Source organism: Mobula hypostoma, chromosome 13 (genome assembly GCF_963921235.1).
Source record: "Mobula hypostoma chromosome 13, sMobHyp1.1, whole genome shotgun sequence".
NCBI classification, from domain to species: domain Eukaryota; kingdom Metazoa; phylum Chordata; class Chondrichthyes; order Myliobatiformes; family Myliobatidae; genus Mobula; species Mobula hypostoma.
In genome coordinates, this window is record NC_086109.1 from 46,746,375 (window position 1) to 46,762,051 (window position 15,677).

Consider the following 15,677-nt stretch of genomic DNA (forward strand, 5'->3'; position numbering starts at 1 on the left):
GTTGGTCTGAGGGAAGTGGATAATATTAGCACATTTGTCAGCTAAATTCTACATCCCATCCTGTGGACTATTACCACCAACAGCTTGGAATTGTTGCATTTTGATAGGAACGTGAATGCATATTTTCTACATGCTTGGATGACTCAAGGCAACGTACACAAGATCCTAAAACACAGGAGCAGAATAAGCCTACTTGGCCCATCAAGTCTACTCCACCATTTCATCATGGTTGATCATCATGGAGCAGGAGAAGATGGCAGCGCAACGCAGCGCGCAGCGGCCACTCTGGTGAATGATGTCTGTTATTTGTCAAGTAGGGTGCCATGCACAATCCTGATTTGATGGAGACAGACGTGAGAGCACGGAGGAACATCTGGAGAAACTTCTGAAATGCCTGCTTCACTGCCGCTGCTACTGTGTGATCCAGAATCTCCGGAGAAGGCCCCGAGTCCTCGGCTTTGCTTGTTGCTCAGCAGCTGGGGCAAGGTCGAAGCATTCAGCAGAGGATGGTGCTCGGGAGGCTGTATCGGAGGGGCTGGTTGGAGGCTCGAAGTTTTCGGACGGACTCAGAGTCGGCTTTGGGCGGGTGCTTCCAATGCATCGGTAGTTGTCGCCAGCCTGGAGGTTTATGGCAGGGAGAGTTCCTCCCTTTTGCCGCCTGCTATCGGGACTATCAGGAGTCGATCGGAACTTTGAGACCTTTTTTTACCGTGCCCACGGTCTGCTTTTTATCAAATTATGGTATGGCTTTGCACTGCTGGAACTATATGTTATAATTATGTGGTTTTGTCAGTGCTAGTCTTTGGTTTGACCTGTTTTTTTGTGCTATCACTCTGGAGGAACATTGTATCATTTCTTAATGCATGCATTTCTAAATGACAATAAATGAGGACAGAGTGCCCTCATAATCTAATCTATTTCCCTCTCAATTCCATTCTCCTGCCTTTTCCCCGTAACCTTTCATGCTCTGACTAAATAAGAACCTATCAAGCTCTGCCTTAAATATACCCAATGATATGGCATCCACAATCACCTGTGGAAACAAATTCCATAGATTCACAACCCTCTGGCTGAAGAAATTCCTACACATCTCCATTCCAGATGGAGATCTAAGATTCCAGATGGATTCTAAGACTATGCACTCTGGCCCTAGACTCCCCCAGTATAAAAAGCATCCTATCTGCATCCACTCTATCTAGGCCTTTCATCATTTGATAGGTTTCAATGCGATCTCCCCTTCATTCCTCTAAACTTCAGCAAGTACAAGCCCAGAGACATCAAAAGTGATCACCCTTTCATTCCAGGAATCATTCTCATGCGCCAACTCTGAACACCATCCAACATCAGCACATACATTGTCAAATAAGGGGCCCAAAGCTGCTCACAATACTTCAGTTGCGGGCTGACCAATGCCTTATAAAGCCTCATCCTTACTTTTGTAATCTAGTCCTCTTGAAATGAATGCTAACATTGCATTTTCCTTTCTTACCACTGACTCAGGCTGCAAGTTAACCATTAGGGAATCCTGCATTAGGACTCCCAAGCCCTAGGATTTTTGAATTTTCCCCGATTAAAAAATAGTATATACTTGTACTCCTTCTACCAAGGTACATGACCACACACTGTATTCCAACTGCCACCTCTTTGCACATTCTCCTAATCTGTCTAAGTCTTTCCACAGCCTCCCTGCTTCTTCAATACTACCAGTCCCTCCACCTGTCATCCGCTAACTTAACCACAAAGCCATCAATTCCGTCATCTAAATCATTGACATACAACATAAAAAGAAATGATCCCAACACCAACCCCTGCAAAACACCACTAGTCACAGGCAGTCAATTAGGAAAGGTTTTCTTGATTCCTACTCTTTGCTTCCTGCTAATCAGCCAATGCTCTATCCATGATTGTATCTTTCCTATAGTACCCTGGGCTCTTGTTTAGTAGCCTCGTGTGCAGCACCTTGTCAAAGGCCTTCTGGGCCTATTTTATCATGTGCCTCCAAGTACCCTGAAACCTCATCCTTCCCAACCAACATCTTCCCAACCACTGAGGTCAAACCAACTGCCCTCTAATTTCCTTTGTTTTGCCTCCCTCCCTTCTTGAAGAGTGGAGTGACATTTACAATTTTTCAGTCCTCTGGAATAATTCCAGAATCTATTGATACTTGAAAGATCATTACAAACATCTCCATAATCTCCTCAGCTACCTCTTTCAGAACCCTTGGATGCCATCCGTCTGGTCCATGTGACTTATCTACCTTCAGTCCTTTCAGCTTCCCAAGCACCTTATTTCCCGTAAAAGCACTCACTTCTTCCCCCAGTACTCTTGAACCTCCAGCATACTGTTCGTGTCTTCCAAGGTGAAGACGTGCAAAACACTTATTCAGTACATTTGTCATTTCCTTATTCCCCATTACTATCTCTCCAGCATCATTTTCCAACAGTCCAATACCTACTCTCACTTCCCTTCAGATTTATACATCTGAAAAAAATATTTTGCATCCTCCGTGATATTACTGGCTAGCATAGCTTTACATTTCATCTTTTCCCGACTGAAACATAAGCTTTTTTAGTTGCCTTCTATTGGTTAGAGAATTGGGATGTTTAAAAGCTTCCCAATCCTCTAATTTCCCACTGATTTTTTGCTCTATTATACACCACTCTTTTACTTTTATGTTGGCTTTGACTTCCCTTGTCAGTGATGGTTGCTTCATTCTCCCTTTAGCATATTACCCTGTGCATTCCAAATTGCTCCCAGAAACTCCATCCATTCCTGCTAGTCTCTCTTTCCAATCAACTTTGGCTATCTCCTCTCTCATGCCTCTGTAGTTCCATTTACTCCACTGTAATAGTGTTACATCTGACTTTATCTTCTTCCTCTCAATCTAACATATTATGATCATTGCCTCCTGAAGATTCCTTTAGCTTAAGCTCTCTAATCAAATCCGGTTCATTACACAACACCCAATCTAGAATAGCTGATCCCCTTGTGAATTCAACCACAAGCTGCTCTGAAAAGCCATCTTATGGGCATTCGACAAATTCTCTCTCTTGGCATCCAGCACCAACCTGCTTTCCCAATCTACCTGCATATTGAAATCCCCATGACATTGCCCTTTTGACATGTATCTTCTATCTCCTGTTGTAATGTGTAGCTCACATCTGGGCAGCTGTTTGGAGGCCTGCAGATAACTCCCATCAGGGTCTTTTTACCCTTGCAGTTTCTGAATATACTCACAAGGATTCTACATCTTCCAATCTTATGTCACCTCTCAGGATATGATTTTTTTTAAACCAACAGTGCTACACCACACTCACAGCCTACCTGCCTGTCCTTTCCATACAACGCGTACCTTTGGATGTTAAGCTCCCAACTATAATTCTCCTTCAGCCACAGTGATGCCCACAATGTCACACCTGCTAATCTCAAACTGCGGTACAAGATCATCTACCATATTCCATATGCATTCACATATAACACATTCTGTACCAAAACATATCTACCTTCTGCCCTAAGCAGAAACAGCAAGCAAATACTTCAACTCAAATCAAATTTCTTTAAACTTTCATTCCATCAAGGTTTCCACTAGGACCTTGCACCATTTTTACTAAAACGAAAGGCTGATTATTTGATGTTTTAATTCTTTTAGTCTAAAAAGACACTCACTTGCCCAGTGGAAGGGATAGTAATCCAGGCTCAAATTTTTAAATGTTAACTGTATAGCTCCTCCAGCTATTCGATGTTTGGACCCTCCTACACAAAATATAAAAAGAATTTACAGGTAAAATCGAGGTGAAAAGTAACAAAAAACATAATTGCCAGAAAATCACATTTAACATTTCAAATCACTGACTTTTCATCAGAACTTCAGGTTTATAGTTACCATTTTGACCCAAAACTCAGTTCCCTCCAACAAATGCTTTGAGCGAATAAGTACTTTCAGTATTACATTTTAATTTTACATTTCCAACAATGCAGCTTTTTGTTCTGATTTAATTATTCGTGTTGGTATGGGTGTAGGTGACACTTGGTGCTTTTAACATTTGTAGATTTTACTCTGTCCCTCACGAATGTACGGTGGATTCCTGCTGATTTGGCCTGATCAGGACCAGTACATTTTGGCTCAATAAGCCCCAATTAGCCGAAGTTTCATGGAAATAGTTTAAAAAGTATGAAAAGACAAACTACCATTTAAACAAGTAACAAATTATTTTTTGAAATGAAATACAGAACAAATTAGAACACCATCAATACTACCACAGTACTATAAAAACTGTGCAGTACTAAAATTAAAACTGTTCCTTATAGTTATCGACAGAGCAGTTCAGCAAACACTGCCACACTCTTTTGATTAAGAAATCAGCACAGAAACCTCGTGCAGATAATGGACTGCCTTCACACAAAGCTACTGCATCCAACTGCATCCTCCAAATCTTTGTTTTCATTGCAACATTCAAGATGATTGTCAATACCTTCAAATTCTCCTTAATTCCTAATTTGGTGAAGTTGTGAAATCATTTCATTTTCAATCCCAGCCGTTTCTGGTATCTCCAAACCTGAATGCTTGAAACTGCAGTGGGCAAAACAGTTCTGAATTGTCTTACTGCTTATTTCTCGCCAACTATTAGTGACAGAAATCACGGCTTTTTGAACACAAGCACACACAACTGACACAATATAAAAAACTCTTTGATCTCAGCACTGTCTAGTATCACACAAGTACATGCTTCTGACACTAGTTAGAAACTGCTTGGTAGCAGTCTCCTGCCCCTATTAAGCTGCATTGCTATTTTCTTGATTAGTTTTTGTTCTTTAAGAGTTGGCTTGAATAAATGGCTACCCTGAATGACATAACACCCTCCCCAAATTATAGTTCTTGTAAGGAAAATTACAAGTAGAATCAAAACTTGGATTCATGTAATGTCTTTCTCAATTTCAAGACAACTGGAAGCACATAATTGCTGAAACACTTCAAGTTATTGAGATAAACTAGAATAATTTACACAACGCAATTCAACAAATATGAGATAATCTGCTTTACAGAGGTTCGTTATATAGATATAGAAAGTACAGAACAGAAACAGGCCCTTCAGCCCATCTAATCCATGCTGAACCATTTAAACTGCTTACTCCCATTGGCCTGCATCAGGACCATAGCCCTACCATCAACTTACCTATCCAAACTTTGCTTAAACATTGACATCAAGCCTGCATGGACCACTTATGCTGGCAGCTTGTTTCACACTCTCATGACCCTCTGAGTAAAGAAGTTTACCCTGATGTTCCCCTTAAACTTTTCATCCTTCTCCTTAACCCATGACCTCTGGTTATAGTCCAAACTAACCTCAGTGGAAAAAGCTTGCTTGCATCTACCCTATCTGTACTCCTCATTTTGTATACCTCTATCAAATCTTCTCACAATCTTCCAAGGAATAAACTTGTAACCTATTCAATCTTTCCTTATAAACTAAGATCCTCCTGACCGAGCAGCATACTTGTTAATTTTTCTCTGTACTCTTTCAACCTTATTTACAGCTTTCCTGGAGGTAGGTGACTGAAACTACACAATACTCCAAATTCGGCCTCACCAATGTCTTATACAACTTCAGAAACATTCCATCTCCTGTAGTCAATACTTTGATTTATGAAGGCCAATGTTCAAAAGCTCTCTTTAAGACACTATCTCCCTATGAAGCCACTTTCAACGAATTATGGACTTGTATTCCCAAATCCCTTTGTTCTACCATACTTCGTGTCCTACTGTTCACTGTGTTAGACCCACCCTGGATGGTCCTACCAAAGTGCAAAACTTCACATTTGTCTGCATTAAATTCCGTCTGCCATTTTTCAGCTGTTCCAGATCACGCTGCAAGGCAGAGATAGCCTTCCTCGCTGTCCACTACACCTCTATTCTTGGAGTCGTCCACAAATTTGCTGATCCAGTTAACCACAATATTATCCAGAATGTTAATGTTGATGACGAACAACAACTGACCCAGCACCGATCCCTGCTACACTCCACCAGTTACAGGCCTCCATTTAGAGAGGAAACCATCTACTACCACTCTCTGGCTTCTACCACAAAGCCAATGTCTAATGCAATTTACTACCTCATCTTGAATGCTAAGCGACTGAACCCTCTTGACCAACCTCCAATGCGGGACCTTGTCAAATGCCTTGTTGAAGTCCATGAAGACTACATCCACTGTTTTGCCTTCATCCACTTTCCTGGTAACTTCCTCATGTATCTGTTCACTCAAAATACCTCCCAATAACTTTCCCACGACTGATGTCAGGCTCACCTTTCTATAATTTCCTGCTTTATTTTTAAGAGCCTTTCTTAAACAGCAGAACAACACTGGCTATCCTCCAAACCTCTGGTACCTCAACTATCACTAAGGATAACTTAAATATCTGTGCTAGGACCCTGGCAATTTCTGCACTTGCCTCCCACAAGGTCCAAGGGTTTGTCAGCCCCAAGGGATTTATCCAACCTAATTTGCCTCAGCACAGCAAACACCTCCTCCTCTAATCTGAATCGGGTCCATGAAACTGATGCCACTTTGCCTCACTTCTACAGGTTCTATGTCCATCTCCTAAGTACAGAATCAAAATATTTATTTAAGATCTCTCCGATCTTTTTTGGTTCCACACATGGATTACCATTCTGATCGAGAGTATTAATTTTGTCTCTTGCAATCCGTTTGCTCTTAACATATCTGTAGAATCCCCAGGAATTCTCCTGCACTTTGTCTGCTGGGGTAATCTCATGCCTTCTTGGAGCCCTCCTGATTTCTTAAGTGTTTTCTTGCATTTCTTGTACTCCATAAGGACCTTCGCATGTGTTCTTACCCGCCCATACCAGCTATGCACTTTCTTTCCCCCTCACTCTTAACCAGTGCCTCAATATCTCTTGACAACCACGGTCCCCTACACATCTGTTACCTTTACCTTTTACTCTGACAGGCACATACAAGATTTGTTCTCTCAAGATCTCACTTTTGAAGGACTCCCACTTACCAAGTACACTTTTGTCAGAAAGCAGGCTGTTCCAATCCACATTTGTCAGATCCTTTCTGATACCATCAAAATTGGCCTTTCTCCAATTTAGAATCTCAGTCATCAGACCAGACCTATCTTTTTTTTTGCATATTAGTTAAGGGATTAACATCTCTGAAGTTTTGAGCAATTTAGCAGAGGCAATTATGTAGGATGGTAGAAATTTGAAATAAACACAGGAAATGTTGAAACTACTCATCATGTTGGGAGGATCAAAGTGAGAAACATTTACATCCTTACATTACAGTTAATGGTGGTGTTGGCAGTCTAAATGTAATGTCAACTCTGTTTTCATGGATGCTGTATTTCTAGCATGCTTCATTTCTATCTGATTTATTTGCTTTTCTCAAAGATAACGACATGTGATCTTTCTGGCACACCCAAAAGCACATAAGGCCATTGTTTCATGTTACAGTCACAAAAGAGAATTTCTTGTACTGGGGAATCTTTACATTCTGTGCTGATTGCTCTGATGTAGATCTTAAATCTATAATCAAATATTCCAGGTGAAGGCCAAGATTGTTTTTGAGGTTTTTAAAGAATAGCTATAAAGGACATCAAACTATCCCGAAAACAGAATTAAAAATAGTCACATACAATTACTTTGATGTCACATTTCTTTACATTTAACAATATTAAGCACCACAAATTTATGTGCCTTCTTCATGGGAAACCTCTTCTCTCAAGAAGCTGTGCTACTGAATAACCACTGGTCTACGTAAATTGGATATTGTCATATATCAAGCATAAGTAGTACCTTCTTCCACTGAGAGACCATCATCACAAATATGTAAATCCAGCCGTGAGATCTGACTGTGATAGGATGATTCTTTCACATCATACAATTCAAAGTACTGGCTAATGCTGTTTGAGCTGTTACTTGTATGTGCTGGAGGTGTTCTTTGCTGATGAGTACTAGTTGCTAGGCCACTGGTCTGTAAAAGATGACATCCACAACTTTAACTGGTGCAGGCTATTGCTCACCTGCAACAACCTGTTAATAAAATACAAATACAGCCATGCAACTACTTAACTGATAGAAAAACCATCAACCCTGAAAGTACTGTATAAAGTTTGTAAAAAATAAATAATAGATCTCACATAAGTTGCCAAAGACTCGGTGTTGCCCAGTGTAGGGGAGTGAATGTTGCTGGATGCATTCAATGCAGGCATAACTTAGCAAACGATTGATGGGGCAACACACACAAAATACTGGACAAACTGGAGGGAAACGAACAGTCAATGATTGGAACTAAGACCCTTCACAAGAACTCTCAAATTTTCACATTGGAAGACATTCCCAGAATTTCAAGCAACAGAATTGAGAGCTAGAGGCGCTTATTGAAATGGAGGAGGCAGTGATTTGTGATCACGTATGTACTAAAATTGGCAAAATCCAATTCATGGTACCACTCAGGGAATGGTCTCTTTACTTAATACAACATATATTAATAAGGAGAGTACCTACATTTTATACTGTAAAAGATCATTTAACCAAGCACTTTATTGACTTGAAACCATGACTGGAATTCTGTCATCATTGTTTCAGAGACAGGATGTAAAAATTAATGATACAACATTGTAAGTGAAACTGTACTGTTTTTCTCCCTCTCAGGTCATTAAAAAAACAATATGGGTTCACAAATGTGCTTCCACCCATCCAAAAATTTAAATATTTTTAGATTTATTAGTTGTATGTTCTGGAAAAAAATAAGTTGATTATAATTTGTGGCAAACATTCACAAATACCACTACAATTATAGATGAGAACAGATGAGCAATAAAGCATAGAAATCAAAATCATTGCAATTTTACTTTTCGAAGCCATCAGCATCACAATAAGAGTGAACTCAACATCTTGTTCCCCATCGAAGTACATTCATCAGTTATGTTTCTGTACTTGATTGAAAAAGTATATTCAACAATTCTAGTCACTATTTAAAGTAGTCCTCCCTATTATCTTTGCCATTGAAAAAAATTTACAAGTTTGGTCTCCTATTTGTGGTTTTAGCTGGAGATCTTCAAATTGCATGGTCATTACTTAATACAGCTGAGATTTTTATTGAATGTAACTGGACATACAATATGTTGTTTTAAAAGATGTTTTTACGTTGTTAGAATTGCCCAAGTCTTTTTAGTTTAGTTGACTAATTCTGTTTAGTTTTTTTCTGGGGTGGGGTTTGTCTTTTTTCTTTTTTTTTCTTTTTCATAATTTTTCTCCATTTTTTTTTGTCCTGTATTATTCATTGTTATCCTACACGATTGGGAATTTTGTCAATTTATACTATTTGGTTTTATAATTACCCATTTTAAGTATAACAATGTATCTCCAACTATTTGTATTATTGCTATGTTATGTTTATATTTTATGAAACTAATAAAACGATTGAAAAAGAAAGAAAGAAAGAAAGACATTCCCATGCAGTCCTTGCAAAACTCACCCTCAGTTAAAGTGATGCAGAACTACATGGTTCCTTCACTTACAATCTGGGAAGTTGCAAAATAGTGCAAGGCTGATGGTTGGTTTTATTGCCTGTCGCTTTCCAGCAAAAAATTACCTTTCCATTTCAGGTGGATACATAAAAATATCACTGTTATTTAGTAAATAAATACTTCATCATTGCCATAAAGTCTTCTAAATTTAAAATAACATGGAATGAATTATACTGAAAAAAATCTAACAGTTAAATGAAACGTAGAAAACCTGCAAATTAATACATTTCTCAATTTTTATTACCACTCAAATTTACTTGCACTAACCCCTGCCGCGTCTGGAGCCATTCTCTTCCGCTGCTTGGCAGAATTCTCCATGGCCTCACTGAGAGACTGTGCATATTCAATCATTGCTTTTAGTTGTGAGTCAGTGAGAACCCAAAGTAAATCATCCAACAGGAACATGAGCTTTGAACCCACCACATTGCAATCCTTCACCTGGTAAGAAAGCAGATGTAATTATTTTCCTCCAGCTGTTTTAGGAGTAATCTTTGTAAAACTCTTCTTCTGTATGCTACTAATCAAAGTGGTCAAGGCCCAGACGTTTACCATTGGCATTCTGACTCCCTTCCTCCATTAAGGAACTATTTCCTTTTGTAGTTAACTGATAGCAACCACATCAAAACCTGTACTAATCATTGAGATGAGAAAATCTGCAGATGCTGGAAATCCAAGCAACAGAGAATGCTGTGGGAAGGAGAGGAAGTAGTACAAGGTGGCAGGCGATAGGTGAAATCAGGAGAGAGGGAGTGGTGAAGGAATGATCTTGGAAGCTGATGGGCGAAAGAGATGAAGGGCTGGAGAAGGGGGAAGCTGACAGGAGAGGGTAGAAGACCATGGAAGAAGGGGAAGGGGGAGGAGCACCAGAGGGAGGTGGTGGACAGGAAAGGAGACAAGATGAGAGAGGGAAATGGGAATGGGGAATAGTGAAGGAGAGGAGGTGGGGGGCATTACCAGAAGTTCGAGAAATTGATGTTCATATCATCAGGTTGGAGGCATGGTGATGGAACCCCGTTGGAGATGGCGAAAGGTATGGAGAATTATGTGCTGGACATGGAGCCTACTGGGGTGTTAGGTGAGGACAAGAGGAACCCTATCTCTGGTGGAGTGGTAGGAGGATGAGTGAAGGAGATGTGCACAAAGTGGAAGAGATGCAGAAGAGAGCAGTATTTTTTTTTTAAATCTATTCATTTCTGGGATGTGGCATTACCAGCTAAGCCAGTATTTATTGCCCATCCCTCATTACCCTTGAGTAGGTGGTGATAAGCTGCCTTCTTGAATGGATGCAGTCCCTGAGGTGTAGGCACACCCACAGTGCTGTTGGGGAGGGAATTCCATGATTTGACCCAGTGACAATGAGGGAATGGTGATATGTTTCCAAGTCAGGACAGTGAGTGACTTGGAGGGGGATTTCCAAGTGGTGGGTGTTCCCAGGTATCTGCTCTTCTCATCCTTCAAGATGGTAGTGGTCCTGGATCTGGAAGCTGCTGCCTTCGGAACTTTGGTCTGTTGTTGCAATGCATCTTGTAGGTGGAGATGGTGGAGAAAGGAAAGCCACTTTCTTTGAAAGAGGAGGACATCTCATTAGTTCTGGAATGAAAAGTCTCATCCTGAGAGCAGACGCAGTACAGCCAGAGGAACTGAGAGAAGAGGATAGCATTTTTACAAGTGACAGGGTGGGAAGAGGAATAGTCCAGATAGCTGTGAGAATCAGTGGCTTTGTAAAAGCTGTCAGTAGATAAACTGTCTGTTTCCAGAGATAGGGACAGAGAGGTCGAGAAAGGAGAGAGAGGTTTTGGAAATGGACCAGGTAAATTTGAGGGCAGGGTGGAAGTTGGAGACAAAGTTGATGAGGTCGATGAGCTCAGCACGGGTGCAGGAATCAGCACCAATGCAGTCATCAATGTAGCACTGGAAAAGTTGGGGAGTAACGTTGGTGTAGGCTTGGAACAAAGGCTATTCCACATAGCCAACAAAAAGGCAGGCACAGCTGACACCCATGCGAGAGGCCATGGTTACACCTTTGGTTTGAAAGGAGTGTGAGGAACCAAAGGAGAAATTATTGAGAGTGATGACCTGTTCATCCAAATGGAGGAGAGTGGAGGTGGAGGGGAACTGGTTGGGTCTTTTGTCAAGAAAAAAAGTGGAGAGCTGTAAGGCCTTCCTGATAGAGGATGGAGGTGTATAGGGACTGGACAACCATAATGAAAATGAGTCCTGACGAAGGGTCTCGGCCTGAAAGGTCGACTGCACCTCTTCCTAGAGATGCTGCCTGGCCTGCTGTGTTCACCAGCAACTTTTATGTGTGTTGCATGAAAATGAGATGATTGGGGCAGCGAACTTGAAATCATTGAAAAGATCAATACTGTGTGAAATGTCACAGATGTAGGTAGGAAGGGACTGGACCAGGGTGGATAAAACAGAGTTGAGGTATGCAGATATGAGTTTGGTGGCAGTGGATGGGGGATCCCCAGAGATAATAAAGTTAGTGATGGTGCAGGTGACAAAGCCTTGGTGCTCCTTAGTGGGATCCTGTTTGAGGGCAAAGAGGAGGTGTCTAACAGTTGTCGCCTGGCCTCAGAAAGATAGAGGTCAGTCCGCCAGACTACTACAGAATCCCCCCCCTTATCTGCGGGTTTGATGGTGAGGTTAGGATTAGTGCAGAGAGAGTGGAGAGCAGTGCTTTTGGAGGGAGTGAGGTTAGAATCGGAGAGAGGAGTGGTACATTGAAGACGGTTGATGTCTTATTGGCAGTTAGCAATGAAAAGATCCATAGCAGACAGAAGACCAGAGCAGTTTGTCCTGGAAGAGGAGGAGGGTTGAAGATGGGAAAAGGGATCATCGGTGCAGGCTAGAGAGTCCTTACCAAAGTAATAAGCATGGAAATGGAGGCAGCAGGAGAGCTCAGCATCATGGTGGGCACGGAATGCAGTGAGCTGTGGGCATAGGGGTACAAAGGTGAGCCCCTTACTTAGCAGAGAACGTTTCTGCCTCAGGGAGGAGAAGGTAAGAAGGAATAGTGAAAATCCAGTGTAGATGAGAGCTAGGATCAGAGAGAGGAAAGGGGATTGGTAGTGTCTCAGGACAGGGGACGGTTGTGGTTTTCAGGGAAGGTGGGGTCAAAGAAAGATGGAGTCTCCAAGGACCCAAGAGCTGACAGTGGGAACTAAGAGACACAGGATTATGCACAAATCATTGTAATGCCTTCCAACTCCAAAAGATAAAACTAACTGCAACAAAAAGATGGGAGACCAGGAGGTGCCTTAATTTCATTTTCACTTTTGGGAGGCGCACACATATGACTTGATGGCATGATAATGTATGCCATTCACATACCTTTACATACAATACATAATAAATTATTCAAATGAACAAGAATGCTTAAACAATATATTTACAACATTATACAAATATCACTGAAATATTAAATACACAACAATTGCTATCATCTTTCAAGCCTGCACAAAGTGCATAGGAGCATCACATCACCCTTCAGGCCTGCACAAAGTGCATAAGTGCATCACCTCATTATCAACCAACCTCCACTCCATCTATGGTCAAGTCTTCGGTTCCTTCACTGACCTCCTTCAATAACCTGAGAAACTACAAAAATGAGTGGAAGCATCACTGAACAACATCTCCTTCAAGAGTTAGGTACTTGTGCATTTTTGTTGTGCTATTTGGGAATGTTTTAATGTTTAATTGGCATCCGTTAACATAATGAAACAGTACAAGGTATTCTCATGTTAACGCAATCCAGACCAACACTGATACCATGAAGCACTATGCTCAATTGATTGCTTTGCCAAAAGGAACTTGACGTAATATACCTGCTGCTTGGCAAGCACTGGCTTTGGGAAAATTTAAGAAAGCAGTGCTAAGGCACTTTGTTTTGGTCTGTTTATCACCAGACAATTCAATGCAATACCTTCATCATTAACTGGTGACTAAATGAATGAAGGAGACGACAGTGAAAACTGGTAAGTACATACCCTTCTCTTAAGTACAAGTCTGATTTTTGATTGATTGGTGATGAGTCTCAGTGGTGTGCTGATAATGCTCTGATCACCTGGGATGGCATCAGCTTCAATACGAAGTGTTTGCCAATTTATTTCCTTAAAAGTCAAAACCTGTGTAAACATGGTAAAATTCAAATTAGAATATTCTAATTCTAAAAAGTAATTGAGTCACTAAAATTACACACAACCCTTGTCCTCCACTGATTTGCTATCCACAGACTGGCATACTCATAGGACTGGGCCCAAATCTTTTCAAAAGCTTCGAGTTGCAGTAAAAAGCTTTGAAAAGTCTCCCCTCTCCCCCAAAAAACAGGATCGCGAACAGATATAAAATTCTATTTTTAATGAATATTCATTGACAATTAAAGATGCCTTTGGTGGATAGACAACATGATCAGTTCACAAATGCCTGCATGGTGCAGCTCCTTTGAAGTTGCAGTTTCAATAGAGAATAGTCCTTGTGTACACAGCTGTACAGTCTAATTTCAAAACTCATCATTGCTTGCAGCTATCAAAACATTCAACTCAATTGTTTTGGGAGGTGTATCGAGTACATAGGAGATAATCTTAGTGGTATTTAGAAGGGGCTCCTGCGACCGTTCTGGTATTCCTAGATCCATGCCCTTACTTCACAAAACAGCTGAGCTTTTTCTAGCCATAAGCAAAGCAATTCATGTACAACATTTAAATAAAGTTATCCCAAATAAACTGTTTAAGAAGAGTTATTGAAACAGAAAGCAAACAATAGCTTATAACTCAATATTGCTCTAAAAAGACACTTTGAATATTAACAATTATATTAACAACACGATTATTGTATCTCAAACTTGGGAAACCAACTTTGATGCTGAATATACACTGATTCAGAGTTTTGTTGAAAAATCTCACTATTTACATTGTAGTGTAATTCAGAAACTTTCCCTGCTAACATGCTGCAGACATAAAGAATTTTTTCAGATTGCCTTTTTTAGAATGCAGAAGTGAAATGGGGTTATTACCAAAAATGTGGCTTCATATGAACAACACCAGAAAAAGGTGGAACATAAACAGGGCCATTCAAGAAATGCGACCCAGTAGATGTCTAAACAATCTGCCCTTACATTCATAATTGTCACCAACTTGTCTCAGCTATTATCTTCTGTGTGAAGTCTTAATGAAATTAGAGGAATTGATTTTATCTTTTTAACAAAGTTACACATGAACTATTCCTTCTAAGAATTCACTCTGAAGCAGACTAGAAAACCTCATTAACCCAAAGCTGTTATCTGTAAGCAACATGGTTAAATTGCCAGGAATGCTGGTGCAAAGCAGATGTGCACACCGAATTCACAACATTTTCCCAATGTTACAATTGGGCACAACAGCTAAATGCTGCTCTGTTTTCTTTCCTCATTTCTGCTCCTATGACTGAATAAGCACAGCATGTCAATCATGTGACCAAACACCGAGCAGCTTGCTGGTAAGTTTCCTGTGATGAACTGAGCTGACTGAACTATGAGTACAATGATCCTTTGACCCATAAAATAGTTCTCACACCAGGGGCAAATGGAGTTTACACTTGATACGATGGAGTGGATACCATGACCAGATTTTGACCAGTTGATTAATGATCAAGTTAGGTCTCTCAACTAAAACACTCACTTGGGTACGAGATACATAGGGCTTTTGTTAACAAGTCTCCTGAACAGGTACAATGAAAGACTATTACCCTGAGAATACTTTAATTTTAAAAAAGCATTAAAAAAATCTAAATTGTTCAATATACAAGCACAACAGATTGGTCGCATTTGCTTCTATTCTCTCCTATCATAAAAGGCAATGTGAAATCACTAACTACAGAAGTTCAAACACTCTCACACTGTATCATTGAGGGACTTCTTGCCACCAACTCTCTCAATGGCACTTCTACCCAGCAGTGGAGAAGAGGGAAGAAAGGTGGTGACAACAGGGGTGAGGTAGATATACAGTTGTTTACCTCACAGCATTGGAGGAAAGAGGTGAGAGACTAGAATGTTAGTTGAAGGGTTTGACAGGGTTAATTGAATATCAACTGATTAGAAACTGGTCATCATGAAAAACAAGTACCCACTCCTACCCAAACTTGTT

General features: G+C 40.5%; 1 protein-coding gene across 4 annotated transcripts in view; it reads right to left on the reverse strand.

Annotated features, from left to right (window-relative positions):
• LOC134355571 (bridge-like lipid transfer protein family member 3A) overlaps nt 1–15,677 on the reverse strand; it is a 161,699-nt gene that overhangs the window by 84,581 nt on the left and 61,441 nt on the right. For 2 of the 4 annotated variants that reach the window (XM_063065628.1, XM_063065626.1), the window contains exons 6-10: nt 13,545–13,682; nt 13,093–13,155; nt 9,820–9,990; nt 7,817–7,994; nt 3,667–3,753 (exon numbers count right to left, since the gene is read on the reverse strand). In XM_063065628.1, coding sequence (XP_062921698.1) covers nt 3,667–3,753; nt 7,817–7,994; nt 9,820–9,990; nt 13,093–13,155; nt 13,545–13,682 — 637 coding nt within the window. The remainder of the gene's footprint in view (nt 1–3,666; nt 3,754–7,816; nt 7,995–9,819; nt 9,991–13,092; nt 13,156–13,544; nt 13,683–15,677) is intronic. The other 2 variants (XM_063065629.1, XM_063065627.1) reach the window with 1 other exon arrangement.